General features: G+C 40.0%; 4 protein-coding genes across 7 annotated transcripts; all 4 read right to left on the bottom strand.

Annotated features, from left to right (window-relative positions):
• Nucleotides 1-16: 16 nt before the first annotated feature.
• zdhhc5b (zinc finger DHHC-type palmitoyltransferase 5b) lies at nt 17-11173 on the bottom strand. Of its 3 annotated transcripts, none has more exons than XM_047802684.1 (13): nt 11035-11173; nt 6928-8252; nt 6709-6830; nt 6079-6236; nt 5811-5983; nt 5190-5292; nt 4985-5076; nt 4786-4900; nt 4130-4238; nt 3904-4004; nt 2407-3161; nt 2059-2081; nt 17-1563 (listed from the first exon to the last, which is right to left on the bottom strand). In XM_047802684.1, exons 2-13 carry the CDS (start codon nt 7062-7064, stop codon nt 1547-1549), a joined length of 1905 nt encoding a protein of 634 aa, XP_047658640.1. In that variant the 5' UTR covers nt 7065-8252; nt 11035-11173; the 3' UTR covers nt 17-1546. The 3 variants fall into 3 exon arrangements, with proteins under 3 accessions (XP_047658640.1, XP_027010388.1, XP_027010387.1); XM_027154587.2 differs by lacking the exon at nt 2059-2081 and having other exon boundaries at nt 6928-7082; nt 7797-8252; XM_027154586.2 differs by lacking the exons at nt 2059-2081; nt 11035-11173 and adding an exon at nt 10646-10969.
• A 58-nt stretch (nt 11174-11231) lies between these two features.
• On the bottom strand, nt 11232-15363 carry clp1 (cleavage factor polyribonucleotide kinase subunit 1). 2 transcript variants are annotated; one of them, XM_027154589.2, is made up of 6 exons: nt 15214-15363; nt 14626-14894; nt 13933-14040; nt 13719-13838; nt 13456-13593; nt 11232-12454 (listed from the first exon to the last, which is right to left on the bottom strand). In XM_027154589.2, exons 2-6 carry the CDS (start codon nt 14890-14892, stop codon nt 11759-11761), a joined length of 1329 nt encoding a protein of 442 aa, XP_027010390.1. In that variant the 5' UTR covers nt 14893-14894; nt 15214-15363; the 3' UTR covers nt 11232-11758. The 2 variants fall into 2 exon arrangements, with proteins under 2 accessions (XP_027010390.1, XP_027010389.1); XM_027154588.2 differs by lacking the exon at nt 15214-15363 and adding an exon at nt 14972-15190.
• A 311-nt stretch (nt 15364-15674) lies between these two features.
• Nucleotides 15675-18718, bottom strand: selenoh (selenoprotein H). The gene is made up of 5 exons (XM_027154592.2): nt 18569-18718; nt 17495-17615; nt 17087-17229; nt 16581-16702; nt 15675-16439 (listed from the first exon to the last, which is right to left on the bottom strand). The coding sequence occupies exons 1-4, from the start codon at nt 18588-18590 to the stop codon at nt 16596-16598; spliced, it is 393 nt and encodes a 130-aa protein (XP_027010393.1). The 5' UTR covers nt 18591-18718; the 3' UTR covers nt 15675-16439; nt 16581-16595.
• Nucleotides 18719-19321: 603 nt separating this feature from the next.
• On the bottom strand, nt 19322-20879 carry mif (macrophage migration inhibitory factor). The gene is made up of 3 exons (XM_027154545.2): nt 20629-20879; nt 20267-20439; nt 19322-19607 (listed from the first exon to the last, which is right to left on the bottom strand). Exons 1-3 carry the CDS (start codon nt 20734-20736, stop codon nt 19541-19543), a joined length of 348 nt encoding a protein of 115 aa, XP_027010346.1. The 5' UTR covers nt 20737-20879; the 3' UTR covers nt 19322-19540.
• Nucleotides 20880-20997: the final 118 nt, after the last annotated feature.

Here is a 20997-nt window from a genome sequence, read left to right as displayed (position 1 = left end):
AACAAGTAAAACATTGTTTCAGTGTTGCAATCTTATTTATTGTTTTGTTGGAAATGTGTTGGCTCATGTGACCCAGTGTCACCCGAATTAAAAGAATACAGACAGGTAGAAAAAACCTCCACCCTTTAAACCTAATCCTTTTGTCCTGTTAATGCGTGCAGGTAAATTACAGTTAAAAAAGGCTTTATAAGGCCATGGTGGAAATGACAAAAGGTTATCAGTAAAAATACGTTTGTGTGTCACTGCATAACCGCTTTAATGTTACACTGACCTGGTCCTCTGATTCAAAGCTAAATGTGAAGCTTACATATTCTCTTTTTGCATTTCACTTACTTACTCTCTCACACAAACACACACACACTACAATTAGCAGAGTGTCTGAAGAGGTTCAACGCTGGAATGTGCTCTAGAATAGATTGAGACATCAATAATTGTTTCTCTGCAATTTTCTCACTCACTCACACACACACCTCAAAGCGATGGTCAGAATACATTTTATAATCCAGCTCTTAACCTTAACCACTGCCTATAAAAATAAAAATTAAAAAAAAAAACCCCGATATGGTACAGTTCCCCTGTCTCAGTGGCATACTGCACATCCAGCATTTACTTTCACGAGACCAGAGCACACTCCTCTGGCCAGCGTTTGAAATGGCTCCTTCCAGATTAATAGACAAATAACAAAGAACCCAAAGGAACCCTTAACTTGCACAAAATACGTACAGTACCCAGATTTTTCCATCACAAAACATTTGTGCTGTAATGATTCAAATGTTACATTCTTATTTGCCAAGTGTGCTGTCTATCAAAAGCAGGTCCCTGACGACACTTGTCTCTTTGGCTGTGAACTCCAGCTCGGGTTCGGACTGGCTGATGCAGCCGTCTACTATATTCAACAGCAAAATTCAAACAAACAAACAAACAGAAAAAAGCACAACCTATGTGCTACTATTATTGACATTCCTATCAAACATATTCAATAAATCTTACACTATACTGTATCAGTACCGGTATAAAATAATAATAAGAAAAGAAACATACAAATTACAAGTAAAATGAAAGCCCAGAGTATGCAGAGAAAACAAACAAACAAAAAAAAGATTTCCATTGGAGTCTATAATCAATTGTTCATACAGCAAGTTCGGCAGCTCCAGTCTGGATGGAACAGCCTTCGTGGATCTTAAACAATTCTTTAAATATGTAAAAAATAATTATAATAATAATAATGGAGATTCATAAACCATGATATGGAGATTAGGCTTTTTATTCACTAATCCGCATTTTAGCGTTCTTCCTCCAAAGTTGGATCCAGGACAAGATTGTTTTCTTTCCTTCTTTTTGCTTTGTGTCTTTGTACTTTGATTGTTTTTTGTTTGGCTTACATGGATGATCTGCTCTCTAGTCATCCTGTTGGCAGAAGACACGAGTAAATCCTCTGCGTCGTTCAAAAAAAGAAATCATACTGAAATCTCATAAGTTGTTCCTCCGACACCGCTCACTTTCTTCACACCGCCGCCAGGTTTGTGTGCATGGGTGCTGTGATTGGTCAGTCTCTGCCTAGAGCTGGTGAATTGAAAAGCAAAAGGAAGAGACAAAGGGGCATAAGTTGAAAAAACAAAACAAAAAAAAAAGCTGCCGTGTCAGAGTAAGCTAGGAGCCAGAGCTGGGTGATACATCGTTTACATAACTTTATGAGATTCTATTAGAAGTTCTTGAATAATTATGCACATCTCTTTAAAGGTTAGTTCATAATACTGAAGGGTGAAGAAGTTCAAGGAGGGAGAATTTGGCTTATGCTGTACACTGTACTTATGGTCATTAAGAATTTTAAAACAGAGAAAAAAAATCACTTCAATACTGTATATTAGTTCAAACAAAATATAAATTCTTCTACTAAAAATCAGTTTCCCAATGTATTGCCTTACCCCCTCTACAACAGTGGGTGTGATACATGCAGGGTGAGACTGAATCATGCATGGACACACACACACACACACACACACACACTCTCTCTCTGAACACAGCACACACAAACAGAATGAACAAAAAGAGACAAACCTTTGCACAGAGAAAGAGTCATCCTTAACGGTCACAAGGCAGGAGAAGTGAGGAAGACACAGGAGAGGAAGATTGGAAAAGGGATCAAAAATAAAGGAGGAGAGGGGAATGGCGGGACAACAACATGGCAGACGCACAGGCAAATGAAGAAGAGGCAGCAGAAGAGTGGAAATAATATGTAGAAAGAAAAATATCACATTACTTATCAAAGTGATTGAGATATTAACCCAAAAACACTGAGCACCAAACCATAGCATGGACACAAATTTTTAACATCATTAAAGGAGAGGCGACGTGTGAGAGGAGGGACAGAAAAACGGAACCGCGTTATCTGTGGGCGTTACTCACTTTGACGTGGAAGTACCACCCCCTGTGTTATATGGGCATTGCCGTAACTCCGCTCCACTTGCGTAGGATAACGATTTGCCCATAGGAATGCTTCCTGTGGTGGGGCCAGGAGGCGGTGAACCCAAAGAGCGAGCTCGAGGAGACAGGGGTGGAGCTCGGGAAGGGGGTGGGCTTGTGGGGCGCAGGAAAGGTCTGTTGGGGGAGGGTCTTAGGGGGGCAGGGCAGGCCTGGAGAGAGCCCTCTCTCTGCTGAGCAGACAAGAACGGTGAGGTGTAACCCATGATGGGTGGAGCCCCAGGAGTAGAACCGAGGGAGCGTGGGGGTGCCGGCCTGGGCGGGGACAGCTCAGGAGCAGCTGATTCAAACTCCGGGCTCTCCGAAGGCGTCAGCAGACTGTCATAAGACAGGCTGCCGTTCCGAGTCTGATTAGCCAAACTTTTATAGCTAGTAGAGGTTGTGCCCTCAGACAGCAGTGGCCCAAGTGCATTGTGGGTTGTCTGAGCAGAGCGGATACTGGAGGAGCACGAGGCCACCGCTGAGTGTAGGAGCGTGTCAGTGAAGGAAGGATAAGACCGCCCTCCGAGAGCAGACGGCCCACCCAGTCCCCCCGAGCCTGCTCTGCCTCCCTCCCCTCCCCCTCCTGGTCGCCACCCAGAAATTCCCCGGCCCGAAAGACTAGGCTCTGAACGATAGCTGGCATGCCCAGTTGACAGGGGGACGGAGGGCGACTCTGTCACACTGTCCCCCCGATTCATCTGAGAGAAAGACACACAAAGGGAGACAGTGTACCAAACGCTCCAAACAGCAGCAGTAACATGGGGAAGGTTTAAAAATGATGTGAAACAGAAACAAAACAAAGAGTCTATCAAATGTAACGGACTTACAATAGTAACGAGTGGTAAACTACAATAAATGAGATGGATACAACATTAATGATTTATAATACTGAATTACATACTTGCTCTTTATTCATTACAAAACCATGTCCCGGTCGGCACTGCACTGTCCATTTATTGCACTGTCAGGACACATAGACTTTATGTAGTACTGTAAAAGTCTATGTAGTGTACTTAGTTCTGTGTTGTGTCCTGTTGTTCTATGTTATATATATCACAATGGTTAAGTAATGCTATTTCATTTTACTGTGTATTGTACTAGCTGTATATGGCTGAAATGACTATAAAAGATTTTTGACTTGACTCATCAGTGTTCAAACATCAGTATTTAAACCATCGTTTATTAGCCATCTAATGATTATTTTGGTTTTTGTTTCACGTCAAGTTAACCGAAGGGGCAGATGAAATGCAGAATACAAACCCAAAGGCAGAGAGAATCATGTTCATAAGAAGTGGCCAGCATAATGCAAATATAACCACAAAGCAAAACAAACACACATACACACACACCCATCTTACTCTGTGACTTTGCTACAGAATCATTATGAGATGAAACAAGGATAAAATGGGGGGACGGACGGACATCTGCAGACTTTCCTACCTTGTGTGTGGAATGTGTGTGGTTTTTTCCTGGACTGCTGTAGGACGGCCGGTATTTATATAACGCAGGTGTGGGTGGTGCTTCACTCAGGAGACTGCTCTCTGATTGGAAGATATTAAAACCATCAGGAAGGAAATAACAAATAAAACTATGTGAAACCTGTGACCGATTTCATTTTCATATTTGATAAACATTCAGACTGTTTGGGTACGGTTAAATTAAAAACCTTCATTGTGTGTGTGAGGCAGCCCATGGTATCTGTGCTCCGGTTTAGGAGGTGGGGGCGGCTCAATATCTGTAGACTGACTTTCCATGGCCTCCAGACTGCTCTTAGACTAGAACACACACAAACACAACATCTTTATTCATGTATCAAATAAAATGCTAAATAAACTAACATCAACCATTAGTCCAAGATGAACTGCGATACACTGTGGTAATATTTAAAAGGTTATAAACTCGATAAATATACAGTCACCAACCACAAACTTGTGCACAGTATGAGTATCTAAAATTTACAATGAAAAAAGCTCCTTCCTCATAAGAGAGGTAACAGCCAGACTACACAGCAATAGTAACTTAAAATAAGCATAATCTCCAACCATGCTGAACACAAAAGCATCTCTGCAAGCATAACACATCGACGCTTGAGATGGATGTGCTACACCAGCAGAAGATCCTATTGGGTTCTACTTCCCACCCAAGAACTAGTTTCAATTATAAAAGGGAAACTGTAACTATTTAACAGATCAAAAGTACAATTTGCCATTTGTTAATAATTAAAAGACAGCATTAGCATACAAGTGCATAAACAACACTGGCGTTCATTTGTCTTCACATGCACGTGTGTGTGTGTGTGCGCATGTGTGTGTAAACATGTACCTGCTGGATCCCATTGTCCAGGGCTTTTGCCGCAAGCTGTGCTTCAGAGAGTTGAGGCCGCAGAAACGGAGGCTGAACCTGAAGGGACTGGGTCTGCTTCAACCTCCCTATGTACCTGCACGCACACACCCAACATTAGATCTGTGCCAGAAGATAAAATACATTCACACAAATTTATTTATTTTATAAGTGTTAAAACCTTGGAGCCTGAGAGCTACATAGTACATGAGACACGTTTTTACAACATCCATGTGTGAATGGGTTGACGCCCCCTCTAAACTTCCCTGTGACCTGAAAAGAGGGAAAGAGATCATTTGTTTTCTACCACAAAAATATGAATAATACTCATACAGCCCCACCCACACACGCACGCCACACACACACACACACACACAGGCACACACCTGTTCGTTTGTCGTTCTTCCTCTGGCTACCAGCACAATATGGAAACCGGTGAGTCCTGCTACTGGGACGAAAAATAGGCCTGCGATACACATCACTGCCATACTGGAGTGCCGTGTTAAAGACTTATAATAATTATTTCTTAAATCACTATATTTCGTTCAAATAGACAACTATTTCCCAGACGAGGTTTTAACGGTACAGGAAGCACATACTGTGTACATGTGTGGAACTTCTTGTTAACTTTATATTGTACATGCGTGTTAGAGATTGTGGGCATGTATGAAGTGCTCAACACGAAAATCTGAAAATCTGCATTGAAAGGATAATCTATAATCAGATGGATTGGAATGAATTTGCTTCAAAGTTTACATCATGTAGTTATTGCAAGTCACACAGAAGAGTGTATAAAGAGTATACTTTTTAAGGGTTTTTATGTTACATGTAGTACCCAGATTACAGTGAGTGAGATCTTAAAATTTGTACTAATTGGCAGGCTGCTTCTACAAAACCACCTTCTTTGAACCTTTCCTCTGGAGGAACAAAGGCTAGTTTTATCTTGTGGTAACAGGCGATAAGACTTGCTGAATAAGACTTGCTGATGCCTCGAGGGAAAAAGATACGTAACTCCAGAGTGCACTTCATCCAGTTGTTCAGTGTGATAGAGGATGTACAGCAGGCTGCATCCAAACACTCCCATTATGTGTATAGTGAGAGATAAAAGGAACAGGAAGAAATAACGGTAGTTCCGCCTCCCGATGCAGTTATTGACCCAAGGACAGTGATGGTCAAACTCCTAAAATCCAAGAGACAGTGATATCAATCAGATGTACATGGATTCAACATGATGATGATGATGTGAACAGCCAAATGTAGTAAAAGAGCGTGTACCTCGACACAGTTGTCGCACACGGAGCAATGAGAGCATCGGGGAGGTCTGTAGAAGCGGCATGTGGAACACCATTTCATGCGCACCTGAATGTTCCTCACCTCCACCGTCTTATAGAGAGGAGCCCGGAAATCATCTTCCTTATCTTCATCTTCCTCCGCTGCATAATACAGAGGCAACAAACGCAAATAACCAGCAACTAGTTACTAAAATAGACGAATTCAAGAAAAAATGGTTTGTATCACCTTGTAGGAGAAACATTTGATGAAACATTTCTATCATGATGAGAGCAATCTACTCTGACGGAAGAGTTTTTATTAACATGCTTGTATAAGGAAACATTTATTTAGCATTGATGGAAGGAGTCTCCAGTTTCAACGATTTGTGTCAGACAGTTTTAACATTTTCTGACATTGGAAACTCTACAGGCTGGAGTCTGGTGGGGAAATGTTTCTTCTTCTATGGCATGTTGCTCTTTAATTAATGAACAGTTGTAATTATTGGCAAAATGTTTGTTGTCAAAAAGAAATAAAAACGTCTGGGAGGCAACGGCAAACTCAAGGTGGCGCCAGGATTTTAATTCATCCTGCTCTATGTATCTTACAGTTTATCTGGTAAGGACGAGTTTGTACCTCTGGGAAAGATGCCTGGGTCCATAAATGTAGCCATGCAAAAGTTGGCCAGGGTGAAGAGGAAGACCATGACGTTATAGACAGGAATGGAAGAAGAGAAACGCTCTGCCAGCCAAGGACAACTGAAATCAGAGAAAGAGAGCAGAAGAGACATAATCAATCTTTTCACCCAGACTTAAGTCATGGAGAGACAGATGACCGGGAAAGTGAGTGACTTACGTGAAGCACAGGAAAAGTGTCGTAGCCCCAACGAGGAAGATTGTCGCTGCAGATACAGGCACATAGCGACTGGGACGAAAGCGGCGGGAAGGGGAGGGGTCTCCGAGAGCCCCACCCACACTGAGACCCGCAGGCATTGGGGAGAAAACACGGAGCTAAAAGCGGATTTTAGGGGTCAGAAAATGAGCGCTTGATGTACGCTTGCTAAGCTACAGAAAGAAAGAACTGTCATACGGTCTACCTTTCATAGTAACTTCAGGTAAATATAACAATAATAATATATAATTTACATGCTTTATAAATTATGTTTTGAAATGTAAAAATAGCCTCAAAAAAAAAAAAGGTGCACAAATTCAAAACAACTTCATCTGATGCGCACAGTGCAGGTGTTTATGTGCGCCTATACGTAAAAATACATATACAATTTATGACCTAAATTAACTGTGATAAAATAGATTTATAGTTTCATCAAAAAATAGAAATTTATATGGCTTGAATGTGACACAATTTGGCAGAAAGAGAAGAATCAAGTGAAAGCTAGTTTAGTGCAAATCGATTCTAAGCCCTGTGTTTCAGCGATCAGAGAGGCTGAATAGAAACAGCAGCAAACAAAGCAGTCAGTAATACAGGAAGCCCAGTTAAACAGTACTCTCTCTCTCTCTCTCTCTCTCTCTCTCAAGAACAAGGTGTACGTTTCAGAGTGCACTAGAGAATGTGAACGCATGAGTCAAACATGAGACAGACCAAATGAAACCCCCTCAAAAAAATTAAAAAAATAAAAAAATAAAAAAACAATGGAGGGTATGTGGAAATATCGAGTCAAACAGAAAAAGGAAACAATGAATAAAAAAAAAAAATTAAAAATCCACCACAGTCTCTGCAGGAGCCCGGTGCCCGCTGGGAGGGTCCGTCTAATAAAAGACCGTAATTATGAAGATGGAGAACAAAAACTGAGCTCTTGTGGTCTTCTGGCCTAAATGACAGCTCATACTTCTGAACTTAACTCGTGCCAGGGGAAAAAAAACTTGTCTCTTCTGTAGAAATATTGTGAACGCTTGAGTATTTCAGTATCCATATGAAGACGGCAATGTCCGGAGCCCTTCAGAGGGTTGTATGTACACACACAACTCCCTCGCCTGTTTCCACTAGGGCGAGTGTGTAAGTCACGGCACCCACGTGAGTCCAATTGCATTTTAGCTCTGTTTTGCAACCCATCGGGCCCCTCTTTGTTTTACCGGAAACAAAAATGAATGGAGTTTAAGAGCATTTCCGAAATGGCTTCGTTTTTTCCCCTTCTTGTAGTACAAGCAGGCCACAGATACAACCTGTGAGAAGGAAATACAATTACACATTAACATACACATAGGCTGTTGCGATTTTTTTTTAAAAATGCTTTTTGCATCAAAACTGTTAACACCTGGAGGTTTATGCTTTTCCTTTTACAATATGTTCTGAAGTTCAGAAATTAGCCAGTAATTACTCACTCTTTCATGACAAAACCAGCTTGTCATGTTACTGGCAAACCAAAATTCTCTTCTGTAGTGGAAAAGTGACTTAACTGTTGAAGCCCTGACATGAAAATAAAACAAACATCTCCAAACAAAAAACTTCAAAAACCTCAACAACAAACTGAAAGTATAAATTCCGTATATAAACTTATTACATGACTTGTAGACAACACTACTGTCAATGCAGCTTTTATAGATCATTTTAATCAACACCTTATTAATTCAACATAACTGTCTGTTTAACAATAGTCACAAGCATTTCGCAATGAAAGTGAAAAAGGCACAGCCCTGACATCCGTATGTGTACACAACAGGTCAAAACCTGATCATTTGCCTTCTTCCTTCTATCATGTCTGACTCACCAGAAAAAGGGTGTGAACACATGGTAATATCTATTTTAGTTTCATTCATCTTGATGCAGTTGAGGATTCCTATATCGCTAACTAATCCATCATAGCTTATATAGAGCTGTCACTAGAAGCTGTTTCACACTGTTAAAAAACAAACAAACAAACAAACAAACAAACAAAAAAAACATATCATACCCCTGCTCCAGGAAAACATACCATACTCATCTGAACAGTTGTTAACTAACTCATCTGGTACTATAGGTACATTTTCCCTTCTCTACACCTTCAGGTTGGCTATTTGAAGAAAACTGCCTTAACAGCTACACTCTCTATTGACTCTAGTATGTGAATCAAGCACACTGACACTATGTCGGATTTTTAACACTGTGCAGTCTGATTGAAAGATTCCAGTCTCTGACAAAAAAGGCATACAAATTACAGTGACTCGCCGGAACACAGCAGCCAGAGGCCATTCATGTGGGCATGTCCAGCCACAGCGATGGTGTGAGAATACGGAGCGACTTGATGACTTTATCTCGTATGACATGATGTATATATACACTGTTGAATTTTCGATATAAACGGCAAGTATGTTGTCGTCAACAGCGGTATGCTACTTTCATCACCCACCGATATACGGTACTACGACGACAACCGGTATCGGAAACACCTACAAGAAAATGTAAGTGTTTGAACGAAGATTAAGTCTTCCGTATGAGTTCACAGCTACCCAAAAGCAGGGAGGATGAAGTGTAACATGCTTCCTGACACATAAAGGCAGCCTTCCACATCTTCCTAAACTGCGAATACACAGGGCAGCATTACACACACTGAAGAAAATGTTATCTGCCTTCTTCCGCATACATGAGAAGTGTATGACATCCTTCCTAATTTTACTTTTTTTCTGACTCAAAGTCTCCCAACAAGTTTGACCGCTGTTCTCTGTGTAACTTTGGCATTACACAGTCATATCAGCATAATTCTTTTTTTAGCAATGTGCAATTTTTGCTTGCAACTGCAAAATAACTGAAAGTGTTGAAGGCATTTTTAAGTTGTTTGGTATATTTCTGGCTGACACAATGCTCTTTAGAGTCATGACTAAAAACCTGCTGTACCTTATACACAAGTGTCAGCATATTATAGGCAATACAAATCAATATATTCTGTCATTAGACACATACAGAATGACCTATAGAGTAGATTTACAGGATAACTAATGATTACAGTGTGTTACACTTCTTTCCACAAAGACAATGAAAGTGAAACGTTGAATGAGGTAATGTGGCATTTAGATTTTAACTGGTGTTGTGTGAAGACAAGTGTACATTAAAACACGGTGTAAAAAAAGGTATTACATTTATATAGGATTAAACTGAAATCCAAATAGCCAGAATTAAGTCATAATAATGTTATATATATATATATATATATATATATATATATATATATATATATATATATATATATATATATATATGTTTATAATAATTTTATGGACCTGCGTTTAAGGCTGGACCGAATGGGATCTGAAATGAAGATGCGTCTGACTAAATCTTATAAAAACAAATCCCCAATCTCGAAAACAAAGCCTTTGACATATCAGACGGAGTTTCTTTCAAAGTGCAACCCTGCACAGAACAATAAGATACCGCTGAAATGGTTGTTACAAGAAAAAAGTAAACAAAAAAGGAGTAAGAGATGGCAAAAAGTTTGTCGGATCACAGCGGAAAGAAACGGCCTGTGGTCCCAACAAGCTAACTAGCTAGCTAGGACGTTTCAGAAACTATCAAGTGCCCATGAAAAAAATTAATTGTTTAGATTAAAAAACGAAAAAAATATATATAGAGAAATGAATCTTACTGTTTTAGTATATCTCCAGCAGGTCTTTGTTCTTAGCTAAATTAGCTCCTAAGGTCCTTCATGCTAGGCCGATATTTATGAGTCTCAGCTAGCTAGTTTTAAAGCAGCTAGTTCAGCGGCTGACAGATGGACGTTTAAATCCTCTTGTTGTTTTCATCCTTCTAATAAAGTAGCTTAGCTCTGAGCAGGTCTTCGACGTGTTTTCTACACGTCATCGCTCATGTTAAAAAAAAAAAAACTCTGAAAATGTCAGGTTAGAGAATTAGCCAGTTAGCTAACGCTCTATCTGCAGTACGAGATTACGACTGTAATGTCACTCCAGCAGGGGGGAGATTCCCTGAGAAGACCTATACATTCATTAAGCAATATAAAGGTGTTTATTAACATACCTGGATGTCGTGTGAGATGGAATGGGGTGAAAACTCGTGTGTGTATGTGTGTGTAGATTCCCTCCTGTGACAACTCCTCACCGCCTCAACTTCCCATCGGGTCAGGAGTAAAATAACTCACATCACACACACACACTCACTCATACACACACTCACTCATACACACAAATAGCGAATAAAAACAATAAATCTTTACATCTAAACACCGGGCGTTTATTTATTGTTTTTCTTTTCTTTTTTTATTCTTTCTTTCATTTCTTTTTTTTTTCATAAGAAACTCCACAATTCACTTCAACACGTTTATTACAAAACATTCAACACATAAAATATCTGTTTCTTGCAAGGAACTGAAAGTGGAAGAAAAATTGATAGAGGACCCTGAGAGAAAGAAAGAAATTTAGAAAAAAAAATTCTGAGGAAAAAAAACAAGTGTGAACAAGTGAAATCAGAAAACAGATAAACAGAAATCAAAGCTTGAGAGAAGGTGTCAAAAGCAAAAACAGAAAAAGTGGATGAGGTTAGACAGAAGAAAGACAGAGACCAATAAAATGGAGGAATAAAAACACGAAAGAAAAAGCAGTGTGTTTATAATCGAGGTAAAATTAGAGCACAGTGACATTATGATCTGCTAATCCCACTTCAGTTCGTATACAGATGTAATCTCGCTCCATTTCCACATTCCTGTTTTTCCCCAGCACATCAGCCCTCTTACTAGTCCCCACCCTTACTTCAGGTCTATGAAGCGAATGTCCATGATGAGGAGTGTGTGGCGAGGCAGAGGTCGGGGTGCTGGAGCAAGTACGGTCATCACCTGAGCCTGAGTGTCCACAGCTGTAACCACAATGAACCCACAAACCGGACTTTCTAAAATCCCCCTGCTCCGGCTCTCTCCTCCCTCTGTTTCATCATCCACGCAACTAACACTCAGCACGTGATGCGTCAGGTCACGCCCCGGGCTCACAGGAACCAGCTTCAGCTGTGTGTCGTCCTGTGACATGCCCAGTGGCAAACACGAGTCCGGAATGGAAGGTGCACCAATTTTGTAGATGCGCACATCCGAGAAGCGCACATCAAAAGCATGTGGGTAGAACGAGGCTCCACGGAAGCCGTAGAAATACTCACGGATTTTGTCGTCCCGGGTCTCCCGTCTGCAGTCTTTAGAGCGTTCTACGACACCGCCGGACTTGGGTAGCAGTACGACACGGACAAAATGTGGCAGATCCCTTTTAAGCTCATTGTAAAGGCGTTCCTGATCAAGAACTAGCACCACATCCACCTGGAATGCTGAAGCGCAGTGGACCAGCGCCTGGTATCCTGACCCTTTCACCCAGCCGCACGTGTTGATGATGCAGCCTCCAACACTGGCCTTCCGGTTCACCTCACAGCGCTGTGAGAACACCTCTGCCAGACACGATGTCAGCTACACACACACACACAGGAAGTACGGTACTTAGTGGGATAACAGCATCACAACATTTTAGGTTTTCGAACTTCATTTAATTGTGCTACCAACAGGCAGACTTATAGAAGGCAGTCACTGGGCATCATTTTAGCAATCTTTTAGTAAACATTTGCACAAGCCAACCTATAGCCAGATTTACAAAAGTTTTGGAAATGCTTTCATGTACTCAAGTGTGTATGCTGATCCTAATAATATATTTAATATAATGTATGTATTAGTAATGTCCTCCAAACTCCATAAAATCTCAAGCGGACAGACAGCCAGGAGCAGGCAATGAACAATTAGGGTAAAGGCTGAAAGGAAGAAATGGAATTTATTTTGACCCACTTCTAGCACAATAAACATTTTAAATATATAAACATATAATATATGAACAGTAATAAGTGAACGCTAAATTGAGGCATTTGCTTGTGGCTTACAGCTCTGAGCAGACAAACTAGCCTGTCCTCCGTTTATAAATTTCTTTTGCTGTAAACGAATGTTCAGTTTTATTTGTCCTAATGTATGGCTTTGTATTGGCTCACTTTCTTTTGAAAAATCACTCTGAATAAAGGTATCAGCAAATGCTGTAAATTAATAGAAATAAGCAATTTAAATGAAACAGTATATTCCAGATATGTGTAGATAAATTACAATAATTCATGCAAACAATCTGAAGTTGTTCAGAATCTAGTCATAGTCTTTTGCATACATTTACACATTTATTATTTGCTATATAAGCGTTATAACCTTTTTTTTTTGCAGGAGCACAAATACGATTAGGAAAATGTTTGTCTGCCTAAACAGCCTCCTCCTGATGAAAGCTGAACGTTTTGTGTTCAAGTGTTCACAAGAACAATATATTGTACAATGAAAGCTGAATATATTGCATACTATGAGCACCTGGCTGTAAATTGCCAACAATGGCAAATATTACTGTCATAATGATCTGAGTGTTGCATTTTTTTTGTTGTCTTCACCTTGTTATAGAGTTTGATATTGGTCCCTGGTGTTGTGGAACCGAAGTGGAAGACTAGAGGAGCCTGGACAGAGAAGCCTTCCTCGACATCTGCTGGACGCTCAATGTACAGTGCTGACATTGTCCCTGGAACAGACACCTGAAAATATCAAACAGCATAAGACATTTTTCCTTAGTAGAAAACGGCTGCAGACACTCCATTGAGCAGCTGTCTCATTAAACTCCAATAACAGACGATAAACGTTCTAGCTCATATTCTCTTACACTGCTTTGGCCGACATCCAGCTCCACTAACGTGGGCCTCCTGCCCAGCCTCACTGCATAGTTCAGTAGTAGACGGCACACTGTGGACTTTCCCACATCCGTCGGCCCCACCAACATGACCTGCACAAAAGAATAGAGAGCCTATTAAAATTTCTGCCATCAGTATATGTCTCTAAATAAAATGCAGATAAATGAGGTGGGATTAGCAACATACCCTTGGGCCTCTCTCGTTGTCTCTCTCAGCCTGCCGTCTCATTTGCTCCAACGCAGCATGTGTGTTAAGATACAACAGCATAGGGGTGTCTTTAGAGACATAAGCCACCTATATACAATGAAACATAGACATAAAGAGATTAAAAGAAATACATGTGGGCATTATTAGAAGACATTTAATGCACACTTCCAAACAGGTTCTCAGGTATCAGGGCTTTGTAAAAGCGATAGTGAAAGTAAGAACAGTTTGCGACGTGCGACAGGCCGTTCATAATTTATACACAATTAGTGTTGGAGTAAAACATGACACTGTGCATTTATATGAAAACTGTTCACTTTATGGTAAGGGTATTTTCTATTCTAATAAAATTCAGAAATGTTCTTTATTAAGTTATGATAGGTCAGCCATAGGTAGTTAAGGCTCAGTGTTGTTGATTAGAGGACTGGGGTTCAAGCCCCAGTACTGCCAAGCTGTCACTGTTAGGCCCTTGAGCAAGGCCCTTAACCCTGTCTCTGCTCCAGGGGCACTGTATCATGTCTGATATGTGAAGAAAGAATTTCACTGTGCTGTAATGTACATGTGACAAAATAAAGGCTTTTACGCTATATGCAAATTAACACCACGGGTAAACGAATGTGCTAATTGATACATGTCGTCATTAGCTGTCCTCCTGTACACGTGACCATCAGTCACCTCGGTCTTGCCGCTTAGAGACAGACTGCATCCCTGCCACGTAAACACTGCGATTTTCGAGCCAGGTCCGAATGTGTACTTCTTGTTCCGGTTCAGTTCTGATCCGAACACCTCGGCCAGACCGGACAGCAGTTCGAGCTGCACTCGCTCTCCTGCCTCGACCTCAAACCTGAGCTCAGTCTCCTTCTCCAAGTCAAACCGCGCTCCGGCGGCTCCCCCAGAGCTCTGGCCTTCATCAGCAGCTTTCTCAGGCGCCTCAGTGCTCATACCTGACACACAAGACAAAAATAAGCTTTATACCAGCTTTAACACGTTTTACATTATTAGTCATGCTAGAACTACTTACCAAACATATTTACAATTAAAGCAGATTAACTTTATTAACTTTACTCATACGTGAGTAGCACTGTTATTTATTAAGATAACAGAAACGCTACGTCGCATGAGTTAGCAGTTAGCCATAAGCTAAGCTAGGAGTTACAGGTTTGTTGGATTCTCTATTTCCGTTCTCTGATTTAACTAGTCCGTTCGACCTCTAAATGTGCTATAAAGCATATGTGTGGTTTTTATACAAGTAAACTTGCTTACTTTTAAAAAGAAGGAAACTCCCAATGTGTCCCCCGTGTTTTTAAATCCTCCACCTGCGTTAGGGTAACTCGGGCGCATGTTGATGACGTCACGCGAGAAACCCTCAAACACAGGCTTTGAGATCAGAATTAGAGCTAGTTTTATACGCCGAGTGTGTTGATGTTGACACACACAAGAAATTTGATTTCGGCTGTTTGTGACTCTCAAAAGTACAGACATAAATAACACTATATTTCAGGAGTTTAACAGTTTGGTCACTTGACGTGCAGTCATTAGTATAGAGGGAGAATAGCAGTTGGGAGAGGACACATCCCTGAGGAGCACCAGTGGTGATTGTCCGAATACTGGAGGTAACACCTCCCAGTCTCACCTGTTGTTGTTTCCTGCCCGTCAGTATGTATGTATTATGTAAATGTAGGCATGTATGTAGAGATGTAGTGAGACAAAATAATTACGGAAAATAGAATCGACATACACTTTATTCTTTTATACACAAGTAGTTTACGAATTAAAAACCAAGTACATACATTTCAATAACAAACGTACACTATATGGACACATTTATGTGCATACCCTACAATTACACCCATGTGATGTTCTGTATGATGTCAAATTATAATTGACACAGTTTTCTAAAGGATAAAGTATAAGATTTTGTGTGTCCTGACAGCAACCCCACTGAACTCTTTTAATCAGCTAAAATGCCAACTGCACCATAAGCCTGATGCTTGTAGCCAGTTGGCACATGTCCGAATCCTCATGGTAGATTAAAAAAAGATTAGAACAGCAAAAGGAACCAAATCTGAAAAAGTATGTTCAACAAACACTGAGGTATGATGGTTACCAAACTGTCAATGGTGGGCCCTTGAGGAAGGCCCTTTATCTACAGCTGCTAAGTTGTCTAAATTAGAAGTCTTTCTGGATGAGGGCATAATTGTAAAAGTGCCATAAATGTATTGGTCTGGTGTCCACATACTTTTGCCTATATAGTGTACAAAACATTTCCCAAGACATAATGGAGCAAATGTCTAGACAAATTTGTGTACTAACATAACTACAGTTAAAGACAGAACACATCTCAGTTTGTAAAAGATGTAAAGCAGAAGATCACACAAAAAGGAGGAATCAACGATTCAGGTCAGGATGCCGAGTCATCAGAGAACAGACTGAGTCAACTGTTTGGTCCATTCTCATCATTATGCATCCAAGAAACCCAAGATTAGTAACTAAAAATTGAGATAGAGACATTTAATTATGATGACATTTCCATGACTTAAATTCAGATTCATATTCCATGACAAATTCTTTAAGTGTCAAGTATTTATTAGCTCAATGGTGAAATACATGAAAATTCCTAACTCACGAACCTTTCCTCACAATTTCTACTTGCTCTTCAGGGCATTGTCCAGAGCAGTTACAACCTCAGCAGGCTCTGGAAACTTCAGTTTACGGGGAGGACCCTTCTTGATACCCGTCCACAATATCACCTCTGAGACAAGATACAGGGAGAAATGTTTTACAAATGGATCCTCAAAATAAAGCTAATATATGCTGCATGGGCCATGTGTGCAAAGACATCTAAATTTACCTGAAATTATGCTGTTAAAATGAACACACTTAAGTGTATAAAGTATGACCTGTTTAAGCAGGATTCGAAATACCTCTAGGTCTTAAAAGTCATAAAATATTGATGGAATTAGTCAGTTTTATGGTGCAGAGACTGAGCTTAGTGAAGGTACTCTAAAGGTAGACTCTGACCAAATGTGCATTAGACTATAGAAGTTTTTTCTGAGAAATCCTAATGTAGTGGTTTTAGGTAAATTGTGTAATTTTTTTGGACATAGTAGTTTTCTCTGGTCAGCTGTAAAACTACCTTTGCTCCCATCAATCAGAGTAACCTCAAAGCTGTTGCGTCGAGGCTTCTCGGGGTTGAGCAGGACACGCAGCTGAGGATGTGCAGAGAAGAGAGCCTCACGCAGTGCATCGGCATTCCGCCCGTACACACGTCAGCTTTTACTGAGAGACAGAGAGAGATTATCACAGAACATCGTACACATCGATGTGAGCATCACAAGAATAATTTCATCTACAGTAATCACTTGAAGAAAAAAAAACAACAACCGTAATATTCAAAAGTTGTGTGAGCTAATACACATTATTCAGTTTGACATATTTTATTAAACCAATAATTTCTAAGCTGTTCCTTAAATGTGTTTAAAAAATCTATCATCCATGAATTTCCAACAAAACAAACAGATTTCCCTCCATGTTGCATACTGACCAGTGTTCGATGACGACTCTCTGTCCTTCATCATCCTCCTGTTCACCCTTGTTCCCTTTATCCTGTTTGGCCACAGGCTCCGCTTCTGCAAGCGCATCCGCCTTACGCTTTGCCACACGACCTGCACAATGTGTAATATAAGTACATGGAGATTGTTGAATACTTAAGTCTGCCAGCGCTTTCACGTCCTCATCTGAAGCCTCCCAAGCTTCACCTTTCATGCTTATACCACTGTAAACATCATCACATCAGATATCTTGTAGCTCACATAACTGTCATATAGCTTGCATTGCATTGCACTCTGGGACTTTGCACCAACGTCTCCACCACTGCTACATCAAATTTCTCATTAATACGAGCTTGCACATTTTATTTCCATCAGAGTGAAACTGATTGTTATTCCTTGTGTATGAACATTAACACATATAAACATTGCTACTGTACATAAATACACAAATCCTGCCAGCCTGGGCCGTAAATGTCATGCATCAGTGGATGATATCGTTCTCATGTTGACTTAACTGTAGCACAATACAAGATTGGGTAGAATATCATTCATTCATTTTCTACCGCTTATCCGAACTTCTCGGGTCACGGGGAGCCTGTGCCTATCTCAGGCGTCATTGGGCATCAAGGCAGGATAAACCCTGGACGGAGTGCCAACCCATCACAGGGCACACACACACTCTCATTCACTCACACACTACGGACAATTTTCCAGAGATGCTAATCAATAGAATATTTTATATATTAATAACATTAATTATGAAGTATTTACCTGACCAATCAACATATTCCACAAATGCTAATGCAGGTTGCATAATTCAATGATGCAAACAAATACGAGCCCAATAAGTTTATATATAAAATAATACAATATAAAATACTGCAAACAGGGTCTCATTTTGTGCTTCTTTTAATTTAATGGATAAATGATTTTGCATCCCATACAATTTCTAAAACTGTCAATAATCTTGGCTTTTCTAGCTCTTCTAAGTTAAACTACCACATTGCTGATAATGCAAGTCTTTACCTACAACTTCAACCAAGATAATATTCAAGCGTTTATTGTACCTGCTTTAGCACGTGTCGCCATTCTCGTGCAAAACAGAGAGAAGTTCAGACTTTACCGGAAAATCACTGAGATGCGCCATCTATCGTTGGAGGAGTGACATGACAGCCTTTAATACTCACCGTCCACTTTATTAGGAACAACTGGCTGTATATCTGCTTTTTCATGCAAATGTTCAGTCAGGCAATCACGTGGCAGCAACAAAAGTGCATACAATCATATACATACAGGTTATGGACAGAAAAAAGCTGATATTTTTCCCACTCTTCGGACATGTTCTTATTTAATCTCCGATTCCTGTTCTGAAAGTAGTGACACTCAGGTTTGATGTGTTGCTGTATCTGAAATGCCATTCTGCTCACCATGGTTGTAAAGAGTGGGAGCTAAGAATATAATGGTGGGGGGGGGGGTCACCTCAGTCTCTTTGACCTTGGTGTATAGACTTAAAATAAAACAAATGGAAGTGTATTGTTGATGAGAAATAGACTGGTGAGAACTGATACGAAGGCTTTGGTAGCTCAACCACTTTTTACAAACACAGTGAGCAGAAAAGCATCTCAGAGGATAAAACTCATTAAACGTTAAAGTGGATGAAATACAAGACTGCACCAGGTTACACTACTGTCAGGCAAGTGTGGGGACATGTGAGGAAAATATATGTAAAATCAATATATATGTAAATCAAGCCTTTGATGTGATACCTATCAAAATACGACACACACAATCACGAAACATGAGAGGCAGCAGAGTCCAGGTTTATTCATATGCATACTTTTTATTATTTTTTTTTGTACAAGGCTTGTAAAGTGACATTAAGACCTTACCAGGAAAAAAACAGTAACTTTTCATGTAACCATTATGAACTACAATTGCGTTAAGTGCTGTGTAGGGCAAAATCAATTATAGGAGACAGGTGCTCTCCTTTTTATTATTTTTGAAGGAATGCATAGCTGTATTGGGAAAATCCAGATCCTTTAACCAAAGGTGGAGTTGTTCCAGGCCACGTTTTCTGCATCCATGTCGGTAAAGTTGATGTAGATCCTGAAAAGCAACAACAATCAACAATCTAAACAAATCTGACTGTTTAGAAAGTGCTAATTAATGTTCTCTAACAGGATTATATTAATCCTGCGTTTGTTCTAATGTGTTATCATTTCTATAGCAACAGTTCATGCATGGGGACATGTACGAAGGCCGCAAATAATCTGAACCTAATAACAAAAATGAACGTGTTGTTATTTAACAAAGCCAACTGTAAAACTATTGTAGGGTGCACCATTCTGTAAGGAAGTGTTTATTTCACATTTATAGTAACTCCAATGTTAGTGCTTGGAAATAGTAACTTTTCCACCACAGGAAAATCCTTGGGACAGTTTGCACTTTCCAGGTTCTCTCTAATGTTTTCCATGAGCTTGATCATGTTTTTTATTTGTCTCATAAAAGGAGTTGGTTTAGTTTCCTGAAACGTTAAATGTAGCTATAAATGGATAAAAAATATTTTAATATAATTTTTAAACGACAAATTGTGGTATAAAAGAAATAAAACATTTCAGGACATAATGAAAATTAGCAGTAAAGAAAATAAGCAGCTTCAGGTGTTGATTATTTTCCTATAAAGAAAAGGTTTTATCCCTCACGACTTACGACCTACCCAAACTCTGTAGTAAACCGATCAGTGCGTGTGTTGTGTGCGTGTGTACCTGTCGGGTTCGATCCCCAGGTGTTTATTAAGCAAGCCCATGAGCAGTTTGGAATAATGTTTATTCTGCGAGCCTCCGATCTTCCCGATGCTGTGGAGGGAGCAGAGGGCACAAGGGTCTGCTTTGCCCCCGAACATCATCATCTGATCAGGGATGATGTGCACAGCGATGTACTGGGGGAACAAACACAAACATCAGGCTTCATTTATAAGTAGCATGCGTATATTAATAAACAAACACACTGAATGATAGAGTTCAATAGCATGAGATGATCTATTTGGACCTGTGAAGGCTGTGAGATGAAGAAATCATTAGTTAATATAATTCCTATAGTTCATTGACACCCACGAGCTCTTACTCACATTAGGTGGTTTCCCCATAGCTTTAGCAAGATCCTGGGTGATTTCAGACAGTAATCCGGCAGGAACTGCATCTTTCGATACATTTGTACTGACCACGAACATCGGCATGGTGACAAGCTTCCTTAAAAAATACCGTAGAATTGAAGAAAAATAACTAAATCGATGCCCTGTAAATCTAACAGTTCAGTTAAGGTGAATAGCCGTGGACTTTGTCCCGCACGTTCTTAATCCCACCGGTTTTCATACAAGCCCCGCCTTTTGGATTTTGTAACTCGCCTATTGGACAACAAAAATGTCAAATCAAATTACCGTAAACTTTAGAAATGAAAGCGGAAAAACAGAATTAAACAATTCATATGTAGGAATAAA

Source organism: Tachysurus fulvidraco, chromosome 17 (genome assembly GCF_022655615.1).
Source record: "Tachysurus fulvidraco isolate hzauxx_2018 chromosome 17, HZAU_PFXX_2.0, whole genome shotgun sequence".
Taxonomy (NCBI): domain Eukaryota; kingdom Metazoa; phylum Chordata; class Actinopteri; order Siluriformes; family Bagridae; genus Tachysurus; species Tachysurus fulvidraco.
This window is presented reverse-complemented; position numbering and strand designations above follow the sequence as displayed.